A 21,171-nucleotide genomic window follows, 5' to 3' on the forward strand; every position below is an offset into this window, starting at 1 on the left:
TCATTCAGAGATCCTCACTGAACTTCTGGAGAGAGTTTGCTACACTGAAAGTAAAGGGGCTGAATAATTTTGCACGCCCAATTTTTCAGTTTTTGATTTGTTAAAGTTTGAAATATCCAATAAATGTCGTTCCACTTCATGATTGTGTCCCACTTGTTGTTGATTCTTCACAAAAAAATACAGTTTTATATCTTTATGTTTGAAGCCTGAAATGTGGCAAAAGGTCGCAAAGTTCAAGGGGGCCGAATACTTTCGCAAGGCACTGTATGTATATATATAATACAATTTGAAAAGTATTGATGTCACAGTGAGTAGCAAGCACTGAGAAATAATGTAATTGGAATGTCAGTTTACTTCCTGAGCTGACTGTATTTAAATAAAATTGGATATAGCAGAGATCAGAGATCACTACCAGATATGCTTGTTACTCACTGTGACGACATCACACATTGGATCAAAGATGACAGTTAGCCTTAATTGGTTATGACCATTGTGGGTTAGTCCACACTTCGTTGTATGTTTATGTGAAGAAGAGAGAGTGATTTTAAAAAGCCTTTATTGCCAAATTCAGGAATGCACTTAGAGTTTCAATGTGACTTCCACCGAAATCAGTTAAACCTCAGATATGGTGTTCCCATCACATAGGAAACAGCAGGAAGCCACTGAAGACAGGCTGATTTCAATAAACATACCGAGTCCCGGTGTATGGAGACCACGTCTCCTTTCTCCAGCAACAGAATCACTGCATTGGATACATACAGTACTGGTTGGCATTCTCTCTTCAGTTCCTCCATCTCACCGGCTGTCAGTTTGGCCTCCATGTACCTCAGCTCCACTCTCTGTTCCAATCCCATGTCTCTCAGCTCAGCCGTCAGGTTGGGGTTGTCTCTAGCTTCGGTCCTGTGACCTTGTTGAGTGATGTCATTCTCTTGGACACCTCTATGTCCCTAAGCCCATGCGACCGACAGACAGACAGACAGACACCAGCAGAGCTACAGTACCCCCTCATTCTGAAACGGTAGCCATTTCCAGAAAGTATGTCGTCTATGAAGCTCAGTCCCCTTCTTTAGATACACATCAGAGGTGGCTGTTGGGAGGAGCTATCGGAGGACAGGCTCATTGTAATGGCTGGAATGGAATAAATAGAATGGTATCAAACCCTTTCCATGCATCTATCTCAGGCATAGCAGTGAGCCTGTCCTCTGATTTCTCCTCCCGCCAGCCACCTCTGATACACACTGACCACGGTGGACTAATACATGGGAACATTTGGGGAACATAGCCCCGGACTGTGCATGATGTAACAGAACACCGGTAAAGATGAGTGAGATCCGGAGTTGTTTAAGGCCATGGATTGAGGAAAAACAAGCGAGACGCCAAACAGTACATACTACATCCTCCTTCTTAACCTACTGCTCGTCTAGTTGAAGTGTGTTATCTCGAGCTGGGAGAGTTTCATTGGGTGTGTTCCTCTGGCGCGTGTGCCTGTGTACATTTGTGTGTGTGTGTGTGTGTGCTCGTCCGTGTGTGTGTGCTGGCAGGCGCTGCTTGTCTGATAGTTCTCGCTCTGATTTCGGCGCTTGGCAGCTTTGACGAAAATGAGTGACATCCTGGCATTTAAAGTATACTATGTTTTAGAAATGTCATACTATAAAACGTTCCATTTTCGCATACCAAAAATGCCTATGCAAGTACGGGTATTCGGACACGGTCTCTCTCTCTCTCATATCTAAGCCCCATTATCTGCAAACAGACGCATGTAGACGCTCCCAGTCCGTTGCCCCAATAGCTTTTCTACTGGCACCTGATTGAATTTTCCTCCCTGATACGACTACTTTTGAGAATGAGAGGGTTGAGGCATTGAGACTCAGTCATGCAAAAAATAGTTTTCTACGGTGTGTTCACTCAGACACACACACATGCAGCGCTGGCTTGTGTGTCGGAGTGATTGAGTGGACACACAAGTGCGCACACAAATGCAAGCACACGTTCACACACACAGAACGAGAAGGTCGGCTTTAGTGCAAACTCAATGAGTGTATCTGACACTGGACTGGTGGACAGTAGCCTTCCAACTATATAGTGTTACATTGTAGAATAATAGTAAAGACATCACAACTATGAAATGACACATGGAATAATGTAGTAACCAAAAAAAGTGTCCAACAAATATATTTTTGTAGCCACCCTTTGCCTTGACAGCTTTGCACTCTCTTGGCATTCCTAATATTGAGTTGTACCCCCTTTTGCTCTCCGAACAGCTTCAATTGGTCGGGGCATGGACTTTGCAAGGTGTCGAAAGCGTTCCACAGGGATGCTGGCCAATGTAGACTCCAATGCTTCCCACAGTTGACTGGATGTCCTTTGGGTGGTGGGACCGTTCTTGATACCCACAGAAAACTGTTTAGCGTGAAACTCAGCAGTGTTGCAGTTCTTGACACACTGAAACCAGTGCGCCTGGCACCTACTAACATACCCCGTTCAAAGGCACGTAACTATTTTGTCTTGCCCATTCAGCCTCTGAATGGCACACATACACAATCTATGTCTCAATTGTCTCAAGGCTTAAAAATCATCCTTTAACCTGTCTCCTCCCCTTCATCTACACTAATTGAAGTGGATTTAACGGGTGACATCAATAAGGGATCATAGCTTTCACCTCGACAGTCACCAGGTGTTCCTAATGTTTTGTACAGAGTGTATGTAGATGTTTTCTTGTCACATACACCGGATAGGTGCAGAAAAATGTGTTGTTTTAGACCAGGGGTGTCACTCATTCTGTGGAGGGCCTAGTGTCTGCTGGTTTTAGGTTTTTCCTTTCAATTAAGACCTAGAGAACCAGGTGAGGGCAGTTCCTTACTAATCAGTGACCTTAATTTATCAATCGAGTACAAGGGAGGAGAGAACCCACACTTGGCCCTCCGTGGAATGAGTTTGCCGAACGTTTTACAGGGTCAGCCATAGTAGTACGGTGCCACTGGAGCAAATTAGGGTGAAGTACCTTGCTCAAGGGTACATCGGCAGATTTTTCACCTTGTCAGCTCAGGTATTTGAACCAGCTACCTGCCGCCATTCAGAAAGAGAGGCGAACACGCACACGGACACACACACACACACACACGAGATACAAGTATAGTTAGCGGAAGCAACAGCTGGTCAACAGCCTTGCTGATAATAACATGCTGATTCATGGTATTTCTGAAGGTATTTCTACAGACATATCCACTGAAACATTCATTACTGACAGTAGGTCTCTGGAAAGCCATGAAGGTTGTTCAAATCCATGAATATCACTGAATATTACTTTGAATGATTACCCCCATGCAGTAAAAAAACAAGGCATTTTTCTATAGTTCAATCAATGTTACGCTGCCTGCCGTGCTGAGCCCTCCCTTCTCCCCTTCCTCCCTTTCCTTTCCTCCCCTCCCAGATCTTCATCCACATGCTGCCCCCCTACCTGGGCATGCTGCGGCCCAAGGTGGAGATGCCCCTCTCCTTGGACCAGCCCCCCAGGAGGGAGAAGAACAATATGGCTATCAGCCGCGCTGCTGACGAGTATTTCATACGCAAGCCCAACACCTGCTTCCTGTTCCCCAAACCCAACAGGTGAGAGGTCAGGGGTTACAGGTCACTGGGGAGGGGGTCAAATGTTAACCCAACACCAAAGAGATGAAAAGAGGTCTCATTTTGTATCTGTGCCATTATGGCATCTGTAACAGCATGGGTGGTGCCATTGAGGCAATCTTCATTTTAAAGTAATCAATTTTCTTATTTTGTTTTTGAAAACAGTGTAATGCTAATATTGGTGATTTACCGCCACCTGTAGTAGCAGTAAATCCAATATCAGTCCCCAATCCCACTTGTAGGCTATGTCATGGCAACGTTGGCTAGCTAAGCTCATGCGTAGAAACACGTCATTGGCTCTAACAGTCGTCTCTCGTCGAACTGTGCATGTGCAGGCCGTCAAATCAAGGCACTCCCTCGATAGTGACCTGACCAAATTCGCATAGAAATGTGTATTTTTTTTATATATATATATATATATATATATATATATATATATAAAAGCTGTTTGAAGTTGCTGTACAAAACCTAAAGTAAACGTTGCAAAAAATAAACATAGTAACAGGAAGCATAGAAATAGTACACATAGAAGAGATCTACCGCTTCTTAGACTTGCTTTCAACGAGAACGATATATATATTTCTCGTTGAAAGCAAGTCTAAGAAGCGGTAGATCTCTTCTATGTGTACTATTTCTATGCTTCCTGTTCTTAAGTTTCTTTTTTGCATCGTTTACTTTAGGTTTTGTACAGCAACTTCAAACAGCTGAAAATATATTTCTCAGCAGTTTAGAGGGTACAATGAATTATTCTCTACACCAGTGGTCACCAACCTTTTCTGAGTCCAGATCACTTTGAGTACAAATGCAAGCCGAGATCTACCGCTCAGATTTGTTTTAAAACATGACTTAAAATGAGCCTATGCAACATTAACCAATTAAACAGTGGTTTAGCATTAACAGTGCTGTAGCAATGAGGTTTGTGCAGTAGAATATAGGCCCAATCCATTATAACTGCATATTGGCTACGCTTGAATTGCCCTGCCAATGTTCTTCTCAGACCATTTTGATATGATATTTTAAAAATGTATGTATATGATCACACTGGTAGTAGATCATTTGTTGTATTACTTGTGAGGCACAGCTGAGAGAGCATAAAATGTTTTTTTTTTTTTTACTGGACTGCATATGATGGTCAGTGTGAGGGGAGGGAGGTTAGTGATGATCTTTCAGAGTATTTTCATTGAGCAGGCTCCCAAACGGCTCTTCGTTCAAAATGCTTGACCTGTAGTGACACCCCATCCCGTGAACGGGACCGTTGTCATCATCTGACACTAATTAGCATAACGCAACGGACATAAATCTTCCTAGAAAATATTCCTATTCATGAAAATCACAAGTGAAATATATTGGAACACAGCTTAGCCTTTTGTTAATCACCCTGTCATCTCAGATTTTCGAAATATGCTTTACAGCCAACGCTAGACAAGCATTTGTGTAAGTTTATCATAGCCTAGCATAGCATTATGCCTTGCTAGCAGCAGGCAACCTTGTCACGGAAATCAGAAAAGCAATCAAATTAAATCGTTTACCTTCGATGAACTTTGGATGTTTTCACTCACGAGACTCCCAGGTAGACAGCCAAAGTTCATTTTTTCCCAAAAGATTATTTTTGTAGTAGCTCTGAAATAGCTCTGTTTGTTCTTCACGTTTGGCTGAGAAATCGCCTGGAAATTGCGGTCACCACAACGCCGAAAAATATTCCAAATTAGCTCCATAATATCGATAGAAACATGGCAAACGTTGTTTAGAATCCATCCTCAAGGTGTTTTTCTAATATCTATTCGATAATATATCCGTCGGGACAATTCATTTTTCACTAGGACCGATTGGAATAATGGCTACCTCCTGTATTTTACGCGAGAATCTCTCTCGGAGCCACCATGTGACCACTTACGCAATGTGGCCGCCTATGGCTATTCTTCAACAGAACTGTGTAAAACTACGTCACAATGCTGTAGACACCTTGGGGAATACGTAGAAAGCGTAAGCTCGTTGATGGTACATTCATAGCTGAATAGGGAGTCATTGGAACGCAGCGCTTTCAAAACCTGGGGCACTTCCGTATTGGATTTTTCTCAGGCTTTCGCCTGCAACATCAGTTCTGTTATACTCACAGACAATATCTTTACAGTTTTGGAAACGTTAGTGTTTTCTATCCAAAGCTGTCAATTATATGCATATTCTAGCATCTTTTCCTGACAAAATATCTCGTTTAAAACAGGAACGTTTTTTTTTTCCAAAAATGAAAATACTGCCCCCTAACACCAAGAGGTTTTAAAATCAATCTAGAACCATGAAAAAAATGTCACATCTCCAATGTAAATCCCAAAAGGCAGGCTACCATTATGTCAGATCGTGAAATGTGTATTGAAATACATTTTTACCTGGCCAAAATATTAGATCTGTACATTTCTTTTGTTTTTACGCAGTGGAAAATAATCACTGTGGACCAGATGTGCTTTCCCCGCTATGTATTGTTTCTGCAGTGAACATTCCCCCTCTTCAGATAATTATTTTGTAACTTATTTGCAGAATAACATTGAGCTATAAAAAAAAAAACAGTCGTAGCAATATGCAAATTGCGAATGGCCCATCACTAAGGGAAGGAGCAGCGGTAAGGCTACCTCTCACCTCACTGACACCGTCCCTCCGCTGAGAAAAGGGGACGCAGTCTTCAAGCTGGTAGCAAATCTCAAGTTGCACTGCATTATTTCTGCCTCATGCACCAATTCATGGTGGTTACTCCTATTATAGTGCTGGTTGTAGTGTGAGTGGAAGTAGGGAGAACACGCATTTTATGGCTTTAACAGAGTGTTGACAGTGCTGGAAACAACTTCAACATTGAACTTACTCATAAAAAACAGCTGCTCTTTGCTCTATTCGTTGAGTCTCTCTAGTCATGGTTTTGAAATCTCACAGTATTAACTTTGCTGTGCAGTTGAGGTTTCTTTTTAAAGTCTGTGGCTCTAGGAAACTACAGACACAGTGATCTAAGCTAACTGGTTGGTCAGCGGTAGGCCTATAGGTTCACTTGATTTGCTCTCTGGGCCTGCCGGGTAGCTGGAGTTCTACCTTCATAAAATGGGAACACTTCCCCGGCGCTAGGGCTGCTGAATCAAGTGCACCTACTGTCAACAGGGCAATAAATTTAAATAGGAACGCAAGGCTTTATCATTGTTTGTTTTTTTACAGAAATATTTGGTGATCGACTAGGAATGCCATGGAGATCGACCCGCGATCGACCATTTGATGACCACTGCTCTACATTATACTTGCTTGTTTTGTCACATGAACTGAAATTAGGCTATGAGAATTTTAGCAACCAGGAAATAGTTGAGCAATTTCTGCATAGTGCATCTTTAAGACAGCGGCTCGAATCTAGGTCGTGGCTTTTAGATTTAGAGAAAATTAACAACTAAGGAAGAATTTTTCACTTTCATTGACTTCTCAAACCCCAAGCCACGGCCTGGTCTGTTTCGCAAGCCTTTCTGGAAGTCTCACGATGTTGCGCTTCTGGGTTTAGAAACTCTGTGATAGCACCCTATTTAAAGAAGACAATGCTCTGCTCATTGGTTGATCGCGCCCGACCCATAGGAATCTCCACCCAGTTGACTACTTTAAAATGATGGAAGCCCTCAATGGCAATGTCCATGCTAAAGTGGGTTATATCCAAGTTGAATCCTCTAACTATCTCTATGGTAATTTGAAGGTCATTCTAGAATATACATTCCCATTCGATTTCTGTGATGTGATAGATGGGACCAGCGGCCATATTAAGTGTACCTATTCTCCCCATCGTGGATTTAACAATGGTGGAAACTCCCTCCAGCCAATGCTTGCACCAATTCAATGATTTAAAAAAATATATATATAATTGTCATTCTGAAGGTAAAGATGGCTGTGAGATAGGGGTGCAACTTCTATCACAGATTACTTGGTGAAAGTACTGTTGTGGGCTGACTCCCAAAGGGCGCCCTATTCCCTGCACACTACGTTTGACCAGCGTGAGTAGTGCACTATGTAGGGAATAGGGTGCCAATTGAGACTTAGCCACAGCCTCTACTCATGGGTCTGTTGGGGGCGACTCACCTCTGGGATCATTGACTTTCCCTAGTGTCCCCTAAGGTGAACTACCATCATTTACTGTTAACTCATTCAGTTGTGAGGAAGAGCAGCCCCCCAGGGATTCCTGCCATGAGGACCTAATGGATAACTTAGTGTCTGAGAACATGTTTTAACCCTCCCTGGAGGTCATTTACACAGACACACACGCAGAGCCATGCACGCAAGCGCACACACGCATAGTCACGCACGCACGCAAGCGCACACACACTCACACACACTCACACATTGAAAAGCAGGCAGGCACATACAGCTTTATTAACCACAGGCACGTTCTCCCGCCGCTCTAAATCAACTCACAGGGGAATTGAAGTTTGAGGCTGTGAGAGAGAGAGAGTGCGAAAATCATTGCTAAAATAATGATGATCAGCGCAAATCGCCTCTAACACATTAGACCTGGTGTGCGTGGGTGTGTGTGTGTGTGGGGGGGACTCTGCAATTCGGAGATGGGGAGAGGGGGTGACTACTAGAGCGATTCGATGAGGCAGCAATATCTCTCTGCCCACGCCCCTCCGCCCCCCCTACACAGCCTGTGCCCCCCCTGGCCTTCTTAATTGGTTTTAGTGTGTGTCTTGGCACCGTTGGTGGCCGGTCTTAGTTTAATTAGTCTCGCTGATTACTCATCTACATCTCCCTGATGAAGTGACGCTGTGAGAGGGGGACCAAGAGGAGGGAGGAGAAGAGAGGAGTCTATCCCCCTCAGTCAGGTAGCTCATCCCAGAAAAACAGAGAGGGAGACGAGCTGCTGAGGTCAGTGGTGATTTGCTCGCCTCACCGGCCCGGGAGACACACACACACCACTGCATTGTAAAGCCAGGATTTGCCCGGAATACCAAGTAGATAGACTACAGAGAGCGATAGAAGACCTGCCTGTTTGCCCGGGAGATGCTTTAGGACCACACCATAGCCAGGCTAAAAGACACAGCACCATGCTGACTCCTGGTGGTAGCTACAGAGGACTGCAACACTAACAGTTTCCAGTCTCCACAGGGCTACAGCAACAGAGAGGGCTGTTTCAGACAAAACAGATGCTAGGATGCCGCCACCTGAGAGAAGAGACTACATCTGGTCCACTAGTAGAATAATCTCTATGTCCAGGATTAGAGGTTTAAAATGGCCCCTATTTACTAGATATTGCGCTACTTTTGACCAGGGCCCATAGGGCCCACTTTGCTCAAGGCAACTCGCAGTAAAGCTGTGTCGACCCATCGTTATAGCTAGTAACCTTCTATAACCCACGGCACCCCATCATAACACATGGCAACCCCACTTCTTCGGAACAGCTTTGTCAGCAAAAACTGCTCCGGTCTAGCTAAAGACCTGAGGGAGAAAATGTGAGGAGGAGTGGAGAGGGAGCTTCTCTGACCTTATCTCAGCAGAAAAAGGCCCAGTCTAGCTAAAGAGCTGAGAGAAGAGAAGAGTGGGAGTTTTTCTGACCTTCGCTCAGCAGGAAAAGGCCCAGTCTAGCTAAAGAGCTGAGGGAGAAGCTGAGAGGAAGTTTATCTGACCTTCTCCTCTCTCTCAGCATACAGGGAAAGGAAGTGCAGACTGTTGTTAGCTGGCTGGTTAATTAGTGATGAGCCTTGTGGGGTTTGGGCCTGTCTGCACATCTCTGCCTGCTTGTTCTGTGGTGACATCTGGACTAGTTTTAACCCCTTCTATCTCCCTTACCCGTCCCTTCTCTCAAATCAACCCCTGTACCCACTATGCAGTTCTGTAGATATGAAAAGATAAGATTGAAGTTTTAGGTCCACTTTGCAATCCCTGATACAGTAGCGAGGCAGAAATGTACCCTGTTTTGCCTACACCTATCATTGCCTTCAGGGCCCTTATTCATAAAGCGTATCAGCTTTAATGGGTGCTGATCTAGGATCAGAAAGGGAAACTGGTCCTATACCAGCACCCTGAGACACTATGAATACAGGCCCAGAGCCACAAAACAGCCTAGGCTTATAGGGAATAGGAGGTAGTAGTAGTTTATTCGGGATTGGACATTTGTATCTTGTTTATGTCTAGGTACCAGTCTGAGGGCATGTGTACTGACCTGAGGAAGTTCATCGACGGACCCAGCCACTACCTCACTCTGCCTCCGGAGCTCAAGACTGCCATCGAGGCCATCATCTACATCGCTGAGCAGCTACAGGCTGAGAAGGACTTTGCTGCTGTGAGTGCTGTGTGGGGGACCTGCCTGGGTTGAGCGTTCTCATTTGAAGTCTTTAGTTTTCCCTTACAATTTCTCCAGCTTCTGGAAAAATATTGAAGATCTATATAGGGTCTGGGCATGGGCTGAGTGGATGGAGAGGGGTCCAAGAGGAAAGGGAAAGTCTAGATGTCTATAGCTTCTAGCCTGTACATTTCCCCATAGCTCCGTCTATTTCTCTTCCTTCACTCGTACCTATTTATTCCTGTTATGGATTCCTTTTCTCTCTCTATCCCTTTACTTTCCTGACTTTTGTCTCTTCTTTGTTTCTCTCCCTCCCCCTCCAGCTGAAGGAGGACTGGCAGTATGTAGCCATGGTAGTGGATCGCATGTTCCTGTGGATCTTTGTGGTCTTCACTACTGTGGGAACGCTGGGCATCTTCGCCGACGCCAGCTTCAACCACACCCCCAGCGACCCCTTTAAGTACCCCTAACGTGGGACACACACTCCACGTATGCATGAACACACACACACAAGATCCCAAACTTTACCTCACTGAAACCCCAGAAGCCTTGACAGTTTCCCCAGCCTCCAAAACAGACATGCATAGCGAGATCTTCTACATGCCTTGGACATAGCTACTCTATACTGTACATGGAAGGGTTTCTTTTTCTATATCTGCTGTGCTGAAGTGTGACATTGCTGTAGTTCTGGGGCAGTAGGAATCAAGCATCTCAGAGTAGGAGTGCTGATCTAGGATCAGCCCACAGTCGATGGAATCTTATTCATTATGTTCTAAAAGGCTAAACTGATCCTAGATCAGCACTTCTATTGTGAGAAGCTTTCTGAATACGGGCCCTGGTTTTACTAAAATATATTTGTTGATTGCTATATGTTTGTTGGGAGGATAAAGACAGTGAAAACCAGATACTATAAAATACCAAGTGTATACATTTAATTTACCTGAGTGAGAATGTGTGTTTGGCATATATACTATATGTACCTCTGGTCATCCGTTGTGTATTTTAGTGTGTGTGAAGTTTATTCTTGTATTCAGGAGTAGAATAGCACACATATATATGTACAGTGGGGCAAAAAAGTATTTAGTCAGCCACCAATTGTACAAGTTCTCCCACTTAAAAAGATGAGAGGCCTGTAATTTTCATCATAGGTACACTTCAACTGACAGACAAAATGAGAAAAAAATCCAGAAAATCACATTGTAGTATTTTTAATGCATTTATTTGTCAATTATGGTGGAAAATAAAACTTTTGTTATTGACCAAATACTATCTCAATACTTTGTTATATACCCTTTGTTGGCAATGACAGAGGTCAAACGTTTTCTGTAAGTCTTCAAGGTTTTCACCCACTGTTGCTGGTATTTTGGCCCATTCCTCCATGCAGATCTCCTCTAGAGCGGTGATGTTTTGGGGCTGTTGCTGGGCAACACGGACTTTCAACTCCCTCCAAAGATTTTCTATGGGGTTGAGATCTGGAGACTGGCTAGGCCACTCCAGGACCTTGAAATGCTTCTTACGAAGCCACTCCTTTGTTGCCCGGGCGGTGTGTTTGGGATCATTGTCATGCTGAAAGACCCAGCCACGTTTCATCTTCAATGCCCTTGCTGATGGCAGGAGGTTTTCACTCAAAATCTCACGATACATGGCCACTTTCATTCTTTCCTTTACACCGATCAGTCGTCCTGGTCCCTTTGCAGAAAAACATCCCCAAAGCATGATGTTTCCACCCCCATGCTTCACAGTAGGTATGGTGTTCTTTGGATGCAACTCAGCATTCTTTGTCCTCTAAACATGACAAGTTGAGTTTTTACCAAAATGTTTTATTTTGGTTTGTTCTGACCATATGACATTCTCCCAATCTTCTTCTGGATCATCCAAATGCTCTCTAGCAAACTTCAGACGGGCCTGGACATGTACTGACTTAAGCAGGGGGACATGTCTGGCACTGCAGGATTTGAGTCCCTGGCGGCGTAGTGTGTTACTGATGGTATGCTTTGTTACTTTGGTCCCAGCTCTCTGCAGGTCATTCACTAGGTCCCGCTGTGTGGTTCTGGGATTTTTGCTCACCGTTCTTGTGATCGTTTTGACCCCACGGGGTGAGATCTTGCGTGGAGCCCCAGATCGAAGGAGATTCAGTGGTCTTGTATGTCTTCCATTTCCTAATAATTGCTCCCACAATTGATTTCTTCAAACCAAGCTGCTTACCTATTGCTGTTTCAGTCTTCCCAGCCTGGTGCAGGTCTACAATTTTGTTTCTGGTGTCCTTTGACATCTCTTTGGTCTTGGCCATAGTGGAGTTTGGAGTGTGACTGTTTGAGGTTGTGGACAGGTGTCTTTTATACTGATAACAAGTTCAAACAGGTGCCATTAATACAGGTAACGAGTGGAGGACAGATGAGCCTCTTAAAGAAGATGTTACAGGTCTGTGAGAGCCAGAAATCTTACTTGTTTGTAGGTGACCAAATACTTATTTTCCACCATAATTTGCAAATAAATTCATAAAAAATCCTACAATGTGATTTTCTGGATTTTTTTTCTTCTCATTTTGTCTGTCATAGTTGAAGTGTACCTATGATGAAAATTACAGGCCTCTCATCTTTTTAAGTGGGAGAACTTGCACAATTGGTGGCTGACTAAATACTTTTTTTTGCCCCACTGTATGTATACTATACAGTAATGGGAATTCCACAGGCGGTTGGTGTGTGTGTATGTATGTATGTATGTATGTATATATATATATATATATATTCACCAACTATACCAACCGCCTGTGGAATTCCCATTACTGTAGAAATCTGTATCACCTATCTCAATCATTGTTTCTCTCTTCTCTCCCATACACACCTGTCTGTTAAGCTTGTCGTGCTTTTGTTTAGTTTTTTAAAATAAAGATCTGAGATGAGTCAAATCAAAGGCTCCATCTGTTGTCAAAATGCGATCCCTGCGCATAATAATGGAGAATGCACGCACGCACGCACACACAGAGTGGGAGGCCTCATCAACAGACTGTTTGACTTGACCTGAAAAAACTCTGGGCCCTAGTTTTCCTCTATGAAAACACCCATAGGCTACAACAAGACAGAGTTTTCCTGTAGGATTGTCATGAATGAAAACTCCTGTCACTATGTTTTTCCGATTTACACGTGCATTTAGCCCTTGAGGCTGCCTTCTAGCCTGATTTACCTCTGTTGATGGTGATGTTTGAGTGTGTTGACCAGGTGTTGAATACTGCTGTGGTGTTTTATGGTTTGTTTGTGTGTGTGCTGGAGTTCCCCCAGGGTTTCTAATGATCTGCATATCACACACTGGGCAGAGTTGAGAAAACCTGCCATTCCATCAAAGGACAGAAGAAGAGAAAGAAAGAGAGAGAATCTTGAGTCTGGGGGGGTAGTAGAGTGAGAGCAACGGATAGTCTAACTAGACAGAGACGGACACAGATGGACAGACAGAAAATTGAAAGAGAGAGACATTAGGGGGTAGCATGCAATGAGGGTTCCACCAAAAGCATGGTGCGACCTTCCTACGGGGGGGTGATCATCTGAACCTCTCCCACTTTGTTCTCCCCAAAAATATCCCCATTTGTCATGCCCCCCTCTCCCCACCCCGACCAAACCTCAACAACAGGTATCTGACTATGGTGGCTTCCATAGGCCAAAACCCATTCCTCCATCCTGTCAATCCCAGCACCGCCGGCCAATCAGGCGAGAGCTTCCCCAAGCGGACGCAGCCCACCTATAAAGAGAGGAGAGACAGAGCGAGGGAGAAACGTTTTGCACGCACAAGCAGGTTGGTGTAGCTATACGGCGGTGTAGCGGCTGTGCTGCTCTGTTTCACACTCTGGACCTGGGTGTGTGTGCGGAGGCATGTGTTAGTTGGAGTGTGTGTGAGGGTTAATGGTTTCGGAGACGTGTTGAGTTCCTACTACCCAGGTTCCTGAACGACAATGCCTTTGAATTTGACCTTGTGACCCAGTGGGGGTGTTGAAAAATAAACCCCCCCCATGCTAGCTGGTGACCTCTGGGCCATTAGGTGCCTACAGTGGTGGTGTAGTGTCCTCTGGGCCATTAGGTGCCTACGGTGGTGGTGTAGTGACCTCTGGGCCATTAGGTGCCTACAGCAGTGGTGTAGTGACCTCTGGGCCATTAGGTGCCTATACTGCTGGTGTAGTGACCTCTGGGCCATTAAGTGCCTACAGGGCTGGTGTAGTGACCTCTGGGCAATTAGGTGCCTTTAGTGCTGGTGTAGTGTCATTGTCTATCCTCTATCTTTCTTTGGGGAGGAAAACCAGGCAGGACAGGTATGGATGGATCAGGGATTTTATGATTTCCTCTAAAGAGAGAGGGGGGAGAGAGGGAAAGGGAGCAGGAGAAAGGGGGAGACAGAGAGGTAAATGGAGTGAAGGAGAGAGGCGGCCAGACGTGACTGTGATTAGAGGACAGGAAACCAGGAAGCTAACGACCTGTTGGGGGGGGTAGAGATGGAGGGAGAGTGATGGTTTGCTGGTAAATTAAATAACATTGATTGAATCAAAACTGTAAATCAGAAGTCCTTACACAAATCTCCCCCTCCCAGGTGCAGCTTCACCAGAAGATCTTCCATAACTACAACCTGAAGGCCCAGCCAGCCAAACACTGGGAGCAGAAAGTCTAGGTCAGAGTGAGGTTATCCTTCTCTCAGATTGTCAGTCTGGTACAACACACACATACGCTGAGTACACAAAACATTAAGAACACCTGCTCAGACCAGATTAATCCAGGTGAAAGCTATGATCCCTTATTGATGTCACTTGTTAAATCCACTTCAATCAGTGTAGATGAAGGGGAGGAGACAGGTTAAAGGTTAAAGAAGGATTCTTAAGCCTTGAGACATGGATTGTGTATGTGTGCCATTCAGAGTGGGGGGGTCAACTCAATATTTAGGAAGGTGTTCCTAATGTTTGGTATACTCATTGTAAACATACACATGTCAAAGCACTCGTAAACACACACACTCGCGCATGCATATATAAACACAGCCACGGCCTCCTTCCCTTGGCACTGCCAGCCAGTCTTGTCTCAGCGACATCGAGCCTCCAATCATGCATGGCTAATTAAGCTTTCCTAGGACAGGATTGAGTATAGCAGGCTGCCATGTACAAGAAGATTCACCCCCAACCCCAGTCTAATGTCTATCTCTCTGGGCAGGATGAGAAGAACGAGGCGATGACAACCAACGATGCTCATGAATATGGTGAGCGTCAAACATTTATCCTCATCATCTCTCCTCTAAGCTTCCCTCTCTTCTCATCTCTTTTCAAAATGAAATTATTTATTTCTGGATCTCTCTCGTGTGTAGCCTCGCTCTTCTCACTTTTCGCCTGGCTTTTCTTCCCTTGGTCTGCAGCGCAAATTGTTATTGGAGAAGGGGTGTGTGTGTATGTGTGTGTGAGAGACAGTGCAGTGTCTTTGTAAATGAGACCGCCACAGCAGCGTTAGAAATGACAGCAACATCATAGAACTGTGATAATGATTTCATCTCTGTTCCCATTCTGTCGTTTCTCTATTATCTCCTCCTTGTTTCGTGACTTAATCTCTCTCTCTCCCCCCTCCCTCTTTCTCTAGGTGTGGACAGACTACAGGCTATCATGGAATCCAGAAGATTAGAATAATATAGAAGTCCTCACGATTCCTCCCGACAAGGTGTGGCAGACTCCTGTCCCGCTCCGAAATAGAATAGCATAGAACACGACCAAGAGTTCAGAATAGCATAGAACATGACCAAGAGTTTAGAATAGCATAGAACACGACCAAGAGTTCAGAATAGCATAGAACATGACCAAGAGTTTAGAATAGCATAGAACGCCATCCCTGTTCCATGACCATCAGTTTTTTCTGACTATGTGACACTGAACTGGAAAAACTCTGCACTCCTTAGATGTCCCTAAAACTGGGGCCTTGCGGAACCGGAGGTATCCCCAGAGGTAACCGCCCCTGTCCCGCGAATCGCGAATGAACATTTCGCAGGTTAGCGTTTTTCGTCATGACTCTTGTTCTGGAAGCAGCTCGGCAGTGGTCACTAGCTGGTACAGTCATAAAATCCGATTTGAACCCTAACCTTAAACACACTGCTAGCCCTAATGCCAAACACTAACCTTAAATTAAGACAAAAAAGCTTATTTTTTTATGCATTTTTACAATATAGCTTATTAGCCCAACTAGAGGAAATCTCTCAGTTCTGCCTCAAGGACAAGACTCAATCTCATAAACGTCAGCCTACAACAATTCTTCAAGTTTTACCGGGGAAAACGTCCATGCAGCATCTGCATGCCAACCATTTGATTTCAATCAGTTTCATGGGGTCATGCGTTTAGATGTTCTTGAGTTATGTAGGCTATAGTAGTGTTTCGAAGTAGCCTACCATGTTTTGATTGAATAAAAGCACATATTTTGCTTAGTGGTGCGGGGCCATATGGTTTTGGCCCGCATGAGAGAGAAATGCCGACCATTCGCACAATAATTCTAAAAAGTTTTTGTCTTACAGTAGCATTATACTATGCTACTATATCCGGTTCTGTTAGTTCCAACAAGCATCATTCGTCAGAGTAGCTTGTTCTCTGAGCATCTGAAGTAGAACAAAGACTGTGTAAAGTAGAGAATCATGCACATGTGCAGAAGCTTTGGACCTTTAGCTGTTGGGAAGAGGGTTCCAGAGAAGATGGATCCGCAGCCACTCAGTACAATTTAAATGACCTACAACTTCCGTTTAAGAACCCAACCAATTTTAATTCACGTTGAAGAGATTTTTGAGTGAACTGTTTCCATTGCAAAACATTTTCCAACAGAATCCAACTAATGAATACAACCCTGGTTTTCTGTTATACCTGATAATTACACCCCGCTGGTGTCCCAGGTCTAAATCAGTCCTTGTATAGAGAGGAAGAATGAAAATCAGCAGTGGAACTACACTGGCTTCGATGTCCAGATTTTAATTGATATTATACAGTTGAAGTCGGAAGTTTACATACACCTTAGCCAAATATATTTAACTCAGTTTTTCACAATTCCTGACATTTAATCCAAGTAAAAATACCCTGTCTTAGGTCAGTTAGGATCACCACTTTATTTTAAGAATGTGAAATGTCACAATAATAGTAGAGAATGATTTCAGCTTTTATTTCTTTCATCACATTCCCAGTGGGTCAGAAGATTACATACACTCAATTAGTATTTGGTAGCATTGCCTTTAAAATTGTTTAACTTGGGTCAAACGTTTCGGGTAGCCTTCCACAAGCTTCCCACAATTAGTTGGGTGAATTTTGGCCCATTCCTCCTGACAGAGCAGGTGTAACTGAGTCAGGTTTGTTGGCCTCGTTGCTTGAACACGCTTTTTCAGCTCTGCCCACAAATTTTCTATAGGATTGAGGTCAGGGCTTTGTGATGCCACTCCAATACCTTGACTTTGTTGTCCTTAAGCCATTTTGCCACAACTTTGGAAGCATGCTTGGGGTCGTTGTCCATTTGTGAACAAGCTTTAACTTCCTGACTGATGTCTTGAGATGTTGCTTCAATATATCCACATACTTTTCCTCCCCTCATGAGGCCATCTATTTTGTGAAGTGCACCAGTCCCTCCTGCAGCAAAGCACCCCCACAACATGATGCTGCCACCCCCATGCTTCATGGTTGGGATGGTGCTTTTCGGCTTGCAAGCCTCCCCCTTTATCCTCCAAACATAACGATGGTCATTATAGCCAAACATTTATATTTTTGTTTTATCAGACCAGAGGACATTTCTCCCAAAAGTACAATCTTGTTTTGTTTCAATCTGTAGTCTGGTTTATGGCGGTTTTGGAGCAGTGGCTTCTTCCTTGCTGAGCGACCTTTCAGGTTATGTTGATATAGGACTTGTTTTACTGTGGATATAGATACCTTTGTACCTGTTTCCTCCAGCATCTTCAGAAGGTCCTTTGCTGTTGTTCTGGGATTGATTTGCACTTTTTGCACCAAAGTACGTTCATCTCTAGGAGACACAACGCGTCTCCTTCCTGAGCGGTATGACGGCTGCATAGTCCCACGGTGTTTATACTTGCGTACTATTGTTTGTACAGATGACCGTGGAACCTTCAGGCGTTTGGAAATTGCTCCCATTGATGAACCAGACTTGTGGAGGTCTACAATTTTGTTTTCTGAGTTCTTGGCTGATTTCTTTTGATTTTCCCATGATGTCAAGCAAAGAGGCACTGAGTTTGAAGGTAGGCCTTGAAATACATCCACAGGTACACCTCCAATTGACTCAAATTATGTCAATTAGCCTATCAGAAGCTTCTAAAGCCATGACATCATTTTCTGGAATTTCCAAGCTGTTTAAATGCACAGTCAATAGAGTGTATGTAAACAAGTTTTAATGACTCCAAGCTAAGTGTATGTAGACTTCAACTGTATATTAGCATGTACGTCACGTCAAAACACCTCAAAACAGGACACTAATCAAGAACAAGATAAAACTTTCTGAAATGAGACACTTATGATTCCCACATGGTAGTTTGTAATTGTTGCTATCTTTCCATCCAGAATCACCACACCACACAGACTTCTGCCTCACTGAAGCGCGCACATTGCGTTTCCATTACTAGCATGTGGAGTCTTAACTTTTGTCAATTTGGTTTGGGCCATGTGACACACACAGGCAGTATAGTTGGCAGCAAAAGGGCTGCCACCACATTTGATAAAAGTTGATTTATAATTGTGTAGGGCAGTGTATGCCTACACTAGGGGCTCAATTCACTCTGTCGTACAGTAGCTGTCTTTTCTCATGGTCAGTTAAAATCACAATGATTTTACAAGCCAGAATAACGTACCAGTCTAGTCTCCCCTCATTGGTTGATTTAGAATGTAGCCTACGCCACCAGGATTTGCCAGTTCAGGTGACGGTTAGACACTTGGCAACAGGCACAGTCTAGATGACAAGGCCATAAAAATGAATTCCACATACATTAAGCTGTATTTGTGAACAAAGTCCACTTGAGTAATAAGACGTAAGAAATCGCAACCAAATTACTCCTGAGTTAGCAGTGAATACCCCCGTAGACAGCACCCCCACCACATCTTCCCGCGGCCATGATTGTGGCTATAGGATAGTCCATCTTATTCCCACGCATTAGGCTTAATCTCTATTGAAAGATTCAAGTTGATGTAGCATAGCGTTAGCTGTCATGTACCATTTTAATTTGCATAACATTTCAGGTGTCAGTGCGAGTCAGTGTACATCGCAAAACAAGAAGAAAAAAAAAAGCATACCATTGTTCTAAAAAATGTAATTAAAAAAAGACATCAGTACTCTAGTTTTTCTGAAGCATATTGAAAAACCATGTGTTGTGTGTACCTACCTACTGTTGCACAGAAACACAACCCTGGACCTACCTACTGTTGCACAGAAACACAACCCTGGACCTACCTACTGTTGCACAGAAACACAACCCTGGACCTACCTACTGTTGCACAGAAACACAACCCTGGACCTACCTACCGTTGCACAGAAACACAACCCTGGACCTACCTACTGTTGCACAGAAACACAACCCTGGACCTACCTACCGTTGCACAGAAACACAACCCTGGATCTACCTACCTTTGCACAGAAACACAACCCTGGACCTACCTACTGTTGCACAGAAACACTACCTACTTTGCACAGAAACACAACCCTGGACCTACCTACTTTGCACAGGAACACAACCCTGGACCTACCTACTGTTGCACAGGAACACAACCCTGGACCTACCTACTGTTGCACAGGAAAACCCTGGACCTACCTACCAGGAACCTAACCCTGGACCTACTGTTGCACAGGAACCTAACCCTGGACCTACCTACTGTTGCACAGGAACCTAACCCTGGACCTACCTACTGTTGCACAGGAACCTAAACGTGGACCTACCTACTGTTGCACAGGAACCTAAACGTGGACCTACCTACTGTTGCACAGGAACCTAACCCTGGACCTACCTACTGTTGCACAGGAACCTAACCCTGGACCTACCTACTGTTGCACAGAAACATGAAACGCGTGTAGTGAGTGTCAAGAGTTTATTGATCAAACATGGAAGCGTAAAAAGTAGGCTACATAAACTGTTGCACGTCCTTTTTATGCCCATGTCATAGCGTGTGTGATAATAATGAGGTAGCCTAAACTAAGGGCTATGTCAAGGGGAATAACTATTGGCAATCAGAGGCTAGGCCTGCTAACTAGGTTGTCTAACAGCATAATTGCTTTCTTATCTCCCATGAGTCACGTCCGCTTGTCATTTGTCCTGATTCAGACATGTAGGAGTGGGTTTCTGTCCCTGCCTGACAGGCTGAACACAGCCTTGGGATGTTTCTCAGAGTCTGTAACATCTCTACTTAAGTGCCAGTAAACCTGCCACTGGCAGATGTCATCAGGGAGATCGCTGTACGGCCCCAGCCAATCGCTCGAGCCAGAACACCACACGCCAACACCACATCGACCAGGAATACTGAGAGGCCACAGGCACCCATGAAGGTGTGCAGACGTATGGTTCTGTCCATCTGTAGACACATGGACAGGACCAGGCAGTCCAGGCCAACATTTAACAGAAATATTGGCTGGTGTTGTCCTCGCGGCAGCTCCTGTCCTCTTCCCAGGACTCAATGATGGCCAGCATGCTGAAGCTTTTGCCTTTAAGACTGAGCCCAGCCCCAGAAGTGATATAATGGGTCTGTACGTTCAGATCGACGTCACCAGAAGAATCTGTTGAAGAGTGAGTGGGAAAAGTAAGTAGTACTCTACAAAGAGCTTCTAACAAGCAGGCAATGTTTTTTTCTAGTGTTGTCAGTATTGCCTGGGCTCTTGTGACACGTATACAGAAACATGACCTTAGGGAAGTCTCAATGGGTGTAGTATCCCTTAGTTTGGATTCCACATATATTTCACTAGTGACAGGCTGAAGCTGGTCAAAGGCTAACATTTCCGGGTATAGCAATCCAATTACTATATTTTCAGCTATAGAAAAAAAGTTAGTTCTAGTGTAGGAGGAAATGCATGCCTTCTGAGACGATGCAATTGCCTAACACCGATATTTTCCACATACAGTAACTGGAATCGTCAATGATGAAAAGCGTCAAAAACTACCATGCTGATCTCACGGTCTGCTAGTTCTTGCATCCAGACCTCCAGCTATGAATTTGATTATGATTGGATTCCTTCAGCCCCATCCCTATGCTTAATTGCAAACCAAGTGACTGGGCTGCCTTTTGACTTTATTTC

The 21,171-nt window shown here is 44.2% G+C and overlaps 1 protein-coding gene across 1 annotated transcript in view; it reads left to right on the forward strand.

Annotated features, from left to right (window-relative positions):
* chrnb1 (cholinergic receptor, nicotinic, beta 1 (muscle)) overlaps positions 1 to 11,030 on the forward strand; it is a 28,630-nt gene extending 17,600 nt beyond the window's left edge. Inside the window, exons 9-11 of the mRNA XM_042298272.1 lie at positions 3,431 to 3,606; positions 9,763 to 9,910; positions 10,234 to 11,030. Of these exons, the coding sequence (XP_042154206.1) occupies positions 3,431 to 3,606; positions 9,763 to 9,910; positions 10,234 to 10,380 (471 nt within the window). The 3' untranslated portion in view covers positions 10,381 to 11,030. The remainder of the gene's footprint in view (positions 1 to 3,430; positions 3,607 to 9,762; positions 9,911 to 10,233) is intronic.
* Positions 11,031 to 21,171: the final 10,141 nt, after the last annotated feature.

Source organism: Oncorhynchus tshawytscha, linkage group LG15 (assembly GCF_018296145.1).
Source record: "Oncorhynchus tshawytscha isolate Ot180627B linkage group LG15, Otsh_v2.0, whole genome shotgun sequence".
NCBI lineage: Eukaryota > Metazoa > Chordata > Actinopteri > Salmoniformes > Salmonidae > Oncorhynchus > Oncorhynchus tshawytscha.